This window comes from Ranitomeya variabilis, chromosome 1, assembly GCF_051348905.1.
Source record: "Ranitomeya variabilis isolate aRanVar5 chromosome 1, aRanVar5.hap1, whole genome shotgun sequence".
Taxonomy (NCBI): domain Eukaryota; kingdom Metazoa; phylum Chordata; class Amphibia; order Anura; family Dendrobatidae; genus Ranitomeya; species Ranitomeya variabilis.
Genome location: NC_135232.1, coordinates 59899706 through 59910213, shown reverse-complemented (window position 1 = coordinate 59910213; position 10508 = coordinate 59899706). Strand labels below are relative to the sequence as shown.

Here is a 10508-nt window from a genome sequence, read left to right as displayed (position 1 = left end):
ATATTCTATTGTAACTAGCCTTTAGCTGATCACTAAAAATCCTAATTTTTTTTTGTTTTGTTTTTTTGAATGTCGACAGATATCTGGCTACCGGAGAAACTTTTGCATCACTGCATTATCAGTTTAGACTTGGGAAGTCAACAATTTGCCAACTGGTTCGGGAGACTTGTGATGCCATTTGGAATAACTTGCAACCACTTGTGCTACCAACACCAACATCAGAAATGTGGCTAGCGATTTCCCAACAGTTTGAGGATGTGGCTAATTTCCCCAATTGTATTGGTGCCGTGGACGGAAAGCACATACGGATTCAGAAACCTGCGCATAGTGGTTCCCTGTACTATAACTATAAGAAATACTTTTCTATAGTATTGATGGCTATTGCGGATGCCAGGTACCGTTTTGTTGCTGTGGATATTGGTGCTTATGGCCGGACTAACGATTCCAGAGTATTCAGAGACTCCAACATGGGCCGATGTTTGTACAGCCAAAGTTTAAACATACCATCATCACGACCTCTTCCGGGGACCGAAGGCCCAAGTTTGCCCTATGTTTTAGTTGGTGACGAGGCCTTCCAACTAGGACAAAATCTCCTCAAGCCCTACTCAAGCCGTAGTCTAGACTCCAGCAGGCGCATTTTTAATTATCGCTTGAGCCGGGCTAGACGTTATGTGGAGTGTGCCTTTGGGATTTTGACATTAAAATGGCAGATTTTACTAACCTGCATGCAACTGCAACCAGAAAATGTGGACCGTGTTGTGAAGGCGTGCATCTGTCTGCATAATTTTGTGGCGAGACATGAAACCCAGGTGGTAGACCCTGATGATTGTGAGTCGAACCTCAGTAGCATTGAATCGAATGCAGTTCGGTCAACAGCACAAATAATGAGGATTCGGGATCAATTTGCACACTACTTCACACATGAAGGCCATGTTCCATGGCAAGACAGATACGTGTGAAAATATTGTAAAGTCTTCCTGATGTCGTGTAAAAAGTTATGTTGTTAACCTGATGTCGTGTAAAAAGTTACCCTGATGTCGTGTAAAAAGTGACATAGTGTAAAAAGTTACCTTATGTCGTGTAAAAAGTTTTTTAACCTGATGTCGTGTAAAAAATTACCTTATGTCGTGTATAAAGTTGTGTTGTGTTAAAAGTTAAAGTCATCCAAGATTCTTAAATTTGAAACAGTTTACAAAATGTTTATGGGTTTTTCCAACAAACCAACAAACTTTTGGTACACAGGTTTAACATATGATATCCCATAGGGATGAAAAAAAAGGAAAATAGAAATTCACAACAAAAAACATAACAAAAAAAAAAAAGGGAAACTTGCAACGTGGTAATTGCACCTGGCTGGGGACACTGAACTGTACTAAAGACTTTGGTACTGCACGGGCATATTGTCTGCCCAACTATATGATGGACTGCTACATTGTCTATGAGGTTCCACGCTCGTTTCACCCCGGCCTCTATATTGAGGGTTGTAGGCCGGCAAGTCCATTCTTCTAGTTCCCGATGGAGCGGGTTCTTGTGGGCCCACAAATTCCTCTAGAAGCTCATTCAGTCTTTGTCTAAACATAAAGTTTCTATGTGCCGGGATATTTTGTGCTACAGGCTCATAGGATAAGAAAAGTAGCTTCCACTCATTAGCAGAGTATACAGACTCGCGTGCTTGCAGCTCGGTAATTTCTCGCCTCAGGTCTTTCAGCTCACTGCGACACATGTCCTCTACCCGTTGGAGTCCATCCACGATAATTGCATCAGCTTCATCTTTTTGTGTTGCTCGCTTGCGTCCACGCTGTGATTGCAACCGGGCACTCACACCTGCAGCAACAGTGCTTCTGTCCGCAGATCGTGGCTCGCTGATGCCAGACACATCTTCAGGTTGCGTTGGTTCCACTGGAGAAGGCTCCAGTTCCTCTGTCGGTCTAGGAGCAGCGGTACTGCATATCGTGCTGTAACCCAAAAAAAAAAATAATATAAATAAAGTAAATTAGTTTCCTTAAAACAATTGTGTCTCGCACACAGACGTATTTGTACTTACGAGCGCTGAGACAATGTTTTTTGAAGAAAGAGCAGTTGGTCGTAATGCACATACGGGGTCACCCGTTTACCACTGGATCCACTTTGAGCATTGTGATTGTTCCGGTAGTCACGGACAAAGCGATCGCGGATGGACTTCCAACGGGTATGGACAGCATCGGCTTTAAATTTAAAAAAAATATATACATAAAAATAGTAGACAGATAGTTTTAAGATATAGGAAACATTTTTCATAGTTTGCTAGGATAGTTGATATATAAATAGTAGATAGATAGTTAAGAAATAGTTTTTAGAAATAGTGTATAGATAGATAGTGTACAGATAGTTCATAATTGAGAGATAGACAACAAGTGGATAGGTTGATAGGATAGATTTTTTTTTTTTGTTTACATTTTCCGATGTTACGTCACCAATATTTACCAATTTTTTTCTTTGAGGTTGTAGACTTCTCCATGTATCGGGGATCAAAGTGACAGATTATTTGATCCCACAACTTCCGGTTCTTCACGATGTCATGGTGGGAGCTGTCGCTCTGGTCCCATATGGAGGGGTTGGCTTCCACAAGGTTGATCAGTGTCTCGTTGTGGATAGTCAATGGCTCTTCGTCAACGACAATCCTTTTTTTTTTGGCCGCTGACTTGGACTAGGTAAACACAAAAAGTTAGGTTGATAGTTTCAATTTCACTGGATGGCCATATTCATATATACAGAGATAGATAGATACATAGATATAGCAATAGATAGATACATAGATATAGATAGATATAGATAGATATATAGATACATAGATATAGATAGATAGATAGATAGATAGATACAAAGATATAGATAGATACATATTTATAGATAGATACATAGATAGATATAGATAGATACATAGATATATATATATAGATAGATACATAGATATTGATAGATAGATAAATAGATAGATACATGGATATAGATATATACATAGATATAGATTGACAAATAGATGGAGCGATAGATAGTTGATATTTTATAGGTATAGTAGATAGAAATTGAATAGATAGATTGTTGATAAATATTGGATAGAATATTTCTAATTTGATATTTACCACTGGCAGTTGTGGCGACGACAGACGGCTTGGGACCTTCTTTCTTTTGTGTCCTCCGTGTTGCACCACCTATTGTGTATGTAAAATGTAAAAAAAAAAATTTTTAACATTAAATTATGTTAACATTCATTGGATCAATAAATTTATGCCTGAAAAATTCAACATGTGTGCTATGTACCTTTGTGTTTTTAGCATGTTTTTTTGGGGGTGGTCTAGCAGCCTCGGGCTCAGAAGACTCCTATTCACAGTAAAACAATAAACAGGATTGTTATGCCTAGCTCAATACAATGGAGTTTCACACAACATTATAGTGGTTTTTAAAAGTGCAAGCCTACCGACTGTGACGAAAAAATCGCAGACACGCTGCTGCTGCTGCTGCTGACATCTGTATCCGACATCTGTGTGCAACAAAGCAATGTTTAGTACACACACATCCGACGGACATTTTACAGACTCCCATGATGTATACTGAGATATATATATAGAAATGTACTTACATTTCAGGAGAGGTATTGCAACACTCTGTCACGTGCAGTAGTCCTAATGTGTGGTTGGTATATTCCTCCTTTAATGGCCGAAATCACATTTCCTGTCACATGACACATGTGACCACCCTCAAACGCTATTAAAACGTGTGGTCCTATTTGGAAATTTTTCATGATTTGCGTCTGCGTTTGCCATAGCCTTCTATGGCAGAATGAATGCTTCCGTTAGTAGTGCGTTAGCTTGACCGGACCCGAGAACGCTGCAAGCCGCGTTGAAGGTCCGTCAGAAAAAAAACGTTATGTGACAAACGCATACCAATTTAGGGATGCGTCACGATGCGTTAGACAATGCAAGTCTATGGGCGTGTTAGTATGTGCGTTACATTGCGTTTTTACTACTTAAAAACGAGTCCGTTAGACGGACACACCTAGCGCAATGTGAACCCAGCCTTACTGTTGCTCTTATTCATTCTCATCTGGACTATTGTAACTCTCTACTAATCAGTTTACCTCTTACTATACTCTCCCCTCTCTAATCTGTCTTGAATGCTGCAGCCAGGATCATATTCCTCACCAACCATTATTATTATTATTATTATTATTTATTGTTATAGCGCCATTTATTTCATGGCACTTTACATGTGAGGAGGAGTATACATAATAAAAACAAGTACAATAATGTTAAACAATACAGGTCACGACTGGTACAGGAGGAGAGAGGACCCTGCCCGCGAAGGCTCACAATCTACAAGGGATGGGTGAGAATACAGTAGGTGAGGGTAGAGCTGGTCATGCAGCGGTTTGGTTGATCGGTGGTTACTGCAGGTTGTAGGCTTGTCGGAAGAGGTGAGTCTTCAGATTCTTTTTGAAGATTTTGATGGTAGGCGAGAGTCTGATGTGTTGTGGTAGAGGGTTCCAGAGTAGGGGTGATACGCGAGAGAAATCTTGTATACGATTGTGGGAAGAGGAGATTAGAGGGGAGTAGAGAAGGAGATCTTGTGAGGATCGGAGGTTGCGTGTAGGTAAGTACCAAGAGACGAGGTCACAGATGTATGGAGGAGACAGGTTGTGGATGGCTTTGTACGTCATGGTTAGGGTTTTGTACTGGAGTCTCTGGGCAATGGGGAGCCAGTGAAGGGATTGACAGAGGGGAGAGGCCGGAGAATAGCGGGGAGACTGAAGCCTCTACTTTGTGCCAGTCATTGCACTAGTTGCCCATCCACTCCAGAGTTCAATATAAACTTATTACTCTCACCCACAAAGTACTCCACAGTTCAGCACCACCCCACATCTCCTCCCTCGTGTCAGTCTACCACCCTACCCATTCTCTCCGTTCTGCTAATTACCTAAGGTTAACATCCTCAGTAATCAGAACCAACCACTCCCATCTCCAAAACTTTTTGCGTGCTGTGCCAATTCTTTGGAATGCACTACCCAGGAAAATTTGATTAATACCCAATACCCACACTTTTAAGTGAGCCCTAAAAACGCATTTCTTTAGACTATCCTAAACATATTTATCTAACTATCCCTGTGTTGCCCATTCAAATTTTTCTTCATAACCAGGACCCTCTTATCATGTTCCCACATGCTTTATGCATTTGATAGCCCTCTGTGTCTGTACCTTTACCCATTCTGGCTGGTTACCGGTTCATGCAGCACTACATGAACACCCGATTTATTAAATTATGGCTGATTAAAACAATGAAAGCAATTGTTACAATCCACCTTTCGTTTCTCCCATATTTCTTCATAGATTGTAAGCTTGCGAGCAGGGCCCTCATTCCTCTAGGTATCTGTGGATTTATGTGATCATTGTTATGCTGTAATGTCTTTTATTGTCTGTTCAAGTCCCCTCTAAAATTTAACATGCTGCAGAATATATTGGCGCTACAGAAATAAAATTATTGTTATTATTATTACTCACAGTGTCCTAAAGACACTGTGAGTGACAGATCGGCCATCCTATGTTATCAAGGGCGTGCTAGGCTGTCAGTGTTTTGAGTGACAACTTAGTCATCAAATCTGAGTCAGGGGTATGTTTGTCTGTCAGTATTGTGAACGACAGCCCAGCTGTACAATTTGCCCCGGCTTGTGGGGTTTTCTTCAGGTGTCTCCCGTCCAAGGTGATTACCTGGCTATTTAGCAGGCTGGCAATAGTCAGACCATTGCCAGTTGTGGCCTTGCTCAATTGGTGTATTTGCTCTGAGTTGTAATATTTTGATCTTTGTTGCCACACCTTGTATTTGACTACTCGTTTGTATTACCCCTTTTGTCTTTGATGTACCCTCCTGTCATATGACTATGGACTCCTTGACTTCCCTGCATCATGACTTGTCCATGGGAAATGACTCGGCACAGCTAGTTATTAAATTTTTCACCACTATCGATTCTGTTCACTTGCTCTGTGATCAGGAGGAGAATCTGACACAAATAATTCAACATCTGGCTAAGGAATATTGGAATCTTGAATCACTTCAAGGTAAGTTGTAGGGTCAGTTACCTAGTTTGATGAAAACTTCCCATAACTCTCCACTGCCAGCAGCAGCTGTGATGTGTATACATCCAGACGTGCAGAAGATCTCTCCTGAACCTGTAGTGACCATTTCTGATAAATTTTCAGGGGATAAGGACCAGTATAGGGTATTCAAAGAGAGCTGAAGGTTACTTTCATCCTGCTACCTCAGTCATCAGGGGGTGAGCCGCAACAGGGAGGAATAATTATGTCCCTCCTGACAGTGGGTCTTCAAACCCTGGCGTTTTCACTGATCCCACAAGTTCTAGAACAAGTTTACGTGGACGCTATTTTTTTTTGCCTTAGGGTTAATATATGAGGAACATCAAATAATCCAAGTGGCTGAGACCAAGATCATGAACCTGACACAGGGGAGCCACACCGCTAAACACTATTCTATGGATTTCGACGATGGTACACAAAAGTTCAGAGCAGAGGCGTATCTAGGGTTTTGGTTCAGGGGGTGAAGCTTCTGAGTGGGCCCCTAACCAGGTAACCTTGATTACAACAGGGTGACGCACCCTAATAGTGGAGGAGAACCTCACCAGATGACTGCGCTGTTGCTGAAAATAATCTCTATACAAAGAGCAACACTTATATTACCGCCATATTGTGAGTGGTAAATACCAGCCATGCAGAACATATAAGAGATTACAGAACAGTTACAGATGGTGACTTACCGCTGATGTTCTTTCTGATGGAGTTGTCCACTTTTCCGGTCTTTTCCATCTGGCCCAGACCAACACAACTTCTTCCACCCAGGACTCGTCTGCATAGATTACAACAAAGACACATTTCACTTCTCATATTTTCAGCATGTCACCATCTATTCCCAACCTGCACAAACTCATCATCCTACTAGTAACCCTATGCTGCTTCCGTATGTGTCCCTATTACTGCACCTGCTGTGTGGTTCTCTGTGCCCTCTAAATTTTAAAGCAACCCTCTAGAATATAGTAATGTCGGTACAAGTGCCCTAGAAAACAGTGCCCACATTTTGCTCCCTAGAAAGTAATATTGCTCTGTGTGCCTCTTTGATAGTCACAGTAACCTGAGTTCCCCTATAATAATAAGTGCCCACTTAACATTGAATAATGTCCCAAGTCTCCCCTTGTACAGCTCCCCTATACACAGCATGATGCTCTCTTATACATAACATGATGCCTCCTCACTGTAATGTACCCCTACACAGTATACTGACCCCTTAGTAGCACCAAAACTGCTTGATGACCCCAACACTGTGTGATGGCCCCTTCACTGTAATCCCCACACTGCATGGTGGCCCCCTAGATAGCCTCCATATAGTATAATGTGCCAAATAGTCCTCGATATAGTATAATACATTCCAATACATTACAATATAATACACCCCCATTAGGCAGCCAGTACAATATAATGCACCCCCATTAGGCAGCCAGTACAGTATAATGCACCCCCATTAGGCAGCCAGTACAATATAATGCACCCCCATTAGGCAGTCTGTATAGTATAATACACCCCCATTAGGCAGCCAGTATAGTATAATGCACTCCCTATAGGCCTGTATAGTATAATGCACACCCTATAGGCCTGTATAGTATAATGCACTCCCCATAGGCCAGTACAGTATAATGCATCTCCATAGGCCTGTATAGTATAATGCAGTCCCCATAAACCTGTACAGTATAATGAAATCCCCATAGGCAGCCAGTACTGTATAATGCACCCCCATTAGGCAGCCTGTATATTATAATGCACCCCCATTATACAATCTGTTTAGCATAATGCACCCCCATTAGGCAGCCAGTACTGTATAATGCACCCCCTATTAGGCATTCTGTATAGCATAATGCACCCCCATAGGCAGCCAGTACAATATAATGCACCCCCATTAGGCAGTCTGTATAGTATAATGCACCCCCATTAGGCAGCCAGTATAGTATAATGCACCCCCATTAGGCAGCCAGTACAATATAATGCACCCCCATTAGGCAGTCTGTATAGTATAATACACCCCCAATAGGCAGCCAGTATAGTATAATGCACCTCCATTAGGCAGCCAGTACTGTATAATGCACCCTCATTAGGCAATCTGTATAGTATAGTGCACCACCATTAGGCAGCCAGTACAGTATAATTCACCCCCATTAGGCAGCCAGTACAATGTAATGCACCCCCATTAGACAGTCTGTATAGTATAATGCACCAGATAAAAAAAAAATTACTTACCTTTCTTCCTCCCTGTTCCCACGGAGCTCTGATCACCTGCTCATCTCATGACAGCAGGTGTCACTACCCCCTTTCATTGTCGGCGTCAGTGATGTCAGACGCTGACAGGGGGATGATGGGAGAAGGAGCGTAACCCTTCCTCTCTCTCATCAAGCTGATCCTGTGATGACAGGCACGGGGCCCACTGCTGGCACAGGGTCCCACACCGCCTCCTCAGGGGCCACACAGTGGCTGTCGGCAGAGCAGGGAGATCATGTCTCCCTGCTCTTCTGCAGAATGTAACTGTATCGGTCCAGTGTGCACGCCAATACAGATACAGTAGTGTAGACCCGGGTGGGCCCCCTCAGAAAGTGGGGCCCTGGGCCACTACCCCTTCTGCCCCCCCCCCCCCCCCGGTAGCTACACTACTGGTTCAGAGGAATGATACAGCCCTCAAGTACCAATTCCATAGAGATCTGTCTGAATCTCTTAATGATGCTCTGGCTCTTTATGATTGACCTTGTTCTTTGGCAGAGGCCATAATCCAGGCCATATACTGTAGATGGACCACAGAATTTGTGAGAGCAGTGGTGGAGAGCAGAGTGCCCTATATACTCCACAGGAGCATGTTCATCTACCTGAGGTGGAGTCATTGGATGTTGGAGTTGTTAGTTTTCATGCTGTGGAGAAAAAACATAGAAAAGATTTTAGACTTTGTCTATACTGTGGTCTTGCAGGACATTTTTTAAAATACAGCTCAAATTGCCCTCAAGCAACCAAGCAGTCAGGAAACATATGGGTGATTGTAGAGGGAGGAGGTCACACAAACTTCCAGGTATCTTTATTTCCGTAGATAAAGGACTACTTAATATGGTTTCATCCTTCAAAACCTGGTATTGTAAGCATTGGCTTTCATTGACTAACTTTATTGATTCAGGACTGGTGATGGGTGAATCTGAGCGGTACAGTTGGGGGTCCGTACCAGACACCTATTGTCTTCTAGACTCTGAACACGGACTTCTGGCACTCACGCTGCCCTCATGAAAACTAGCCTTTGTGTGAGGTAACTTTCCTGACATCACTTCAGCTCACAGCGGCCGGATCTCATAAGGGCAGTGCAAGTGCCGGACAAATGAGTGATCGCTCATTAGTCCACCACTCGTGCTACCCTCATGAAACCTGACTGCTGTGAACTGACTTAACCTTACTGACATCTCCTCAGTTCAGAGCACCCGAGTCTCGGTAGTGGCTGTTGCTCCATTCTATGGAGTTACCTTCTCTGAATGGAGTTCCATAGACTGGATTCAGAAGACTGGGATTGTCATTGATATAGATAACGTAGGCACTACTAGGAAGTGGTGTTCAAGTAGGTGCCCAAACCGTGATACTGGTAAAGATAAACTTGGCACACACAAATACGAAGATGCAGTGAATGAAAGTTTTTAATGAGGTATAGTACATACAATGATGTTTTGGTCCATACACAAGACGTTCATCAATGCACCTCATATAATTGATATGAGATATCATGGTAATTAGGGGAACCAGAGTCCCTGTGAGTAAATGGCTCCTGTATTATAGGTGGAGGCGGCCACAAGTGAGGACGCTGTGTGTGTGTCACGGACGCAGTATCCACCGCTTGTCCAGTGTATTGGGATATCGGGGGCAGTAATTGGGTCACATAGGGCAGCAGCGGCTCAGTATTGGGGTATAATGTGCAGTAATAGGGTCACATAGGGCAGCAGTGGCTCAGTATTGGGGCATCAGGTGCAGTAATAGGGACACATACATCAACAGCGGCTCAGTATTGGGGTATCAGGTGCAGTAATAGGGACACATACGGCAGCAGCATTTCAGTATTGGGGTATCAGGTGCAGTAATATGGTCACATAGGGCAGCAGTGGCTTAGTATTGGGGTTTCAGGTACAGTATTAGGGTCACATAGGCAGCAGCGGCTCAGTATTGGGGTATCAGGGGCAGTTTTAGGGACACATACGGCAGCAGCGGCCCAGTATTGGAGTATCAGGGGCAGTAATAGGGACACATACGGCAGCAGCAGCTCAGTATTGGGGTATCAGGGGCAGTAATAGGGACACATATGGCAGCAGCGGCTCAGTATTGGGGTATCAGGGGCAATAATAGGGACACTTACGGCAGCAGCGGCACAGTATTGGGGTATAATGTGCAGTAATAGGGTCA

At 43.2% G+C, this 10508-nt stretch overlaps 1 protein-coding gene across 1 annotated transcript; it reads right to left on the bottom strand.

Annotated features, from left to right (window-relative positions):
- Nucleotides 1-1372: 1372 nt before the first annotated feature.
- Nucleotides 1373-8962, bottom strand: LOC143793524 (uncharacterized). Its single transcript, XM_077280573.1, has 6 exons — nucleotides 8948-8962; nucleotides 3301-3360; nucleotides 3123-3191; nucleotides 2464-2686; nucleotides 2045-2204; nucleotides 1373-1955 (listed from the first exon to the last, which is right to left on the bottom strand). Exons 1-6 carry the CDS (start codon nucleotides 8960-8962, stop codon nucleotides 1373-1375), a joined length of 1110 nt encoding a protein of 369 aa, XP_077136688.1.
- Nucleotides 8963-10508: the final 1546 nt, after the last annotated feature.

Excerpts from the sequence above, each read along its gene's own strand:
- LOC143793524 (XM_077280573.1), bottom strand. Across the intron at positions 3,192-3,300 it reads AACATGCTAAAAACACAAAG|GTGGTGCAACACGGAGGACA; the intron begins GTACATAGCACA and ends CATACACAATAG. Across the intron at positions 2,687-3,122 it reads CGTCGCCACAACTGCCAGTG|TCCAAGTCAGCGGCCAAAAA; the intron begins GTAAATATCAAA and ends GTGTTTACCTAG.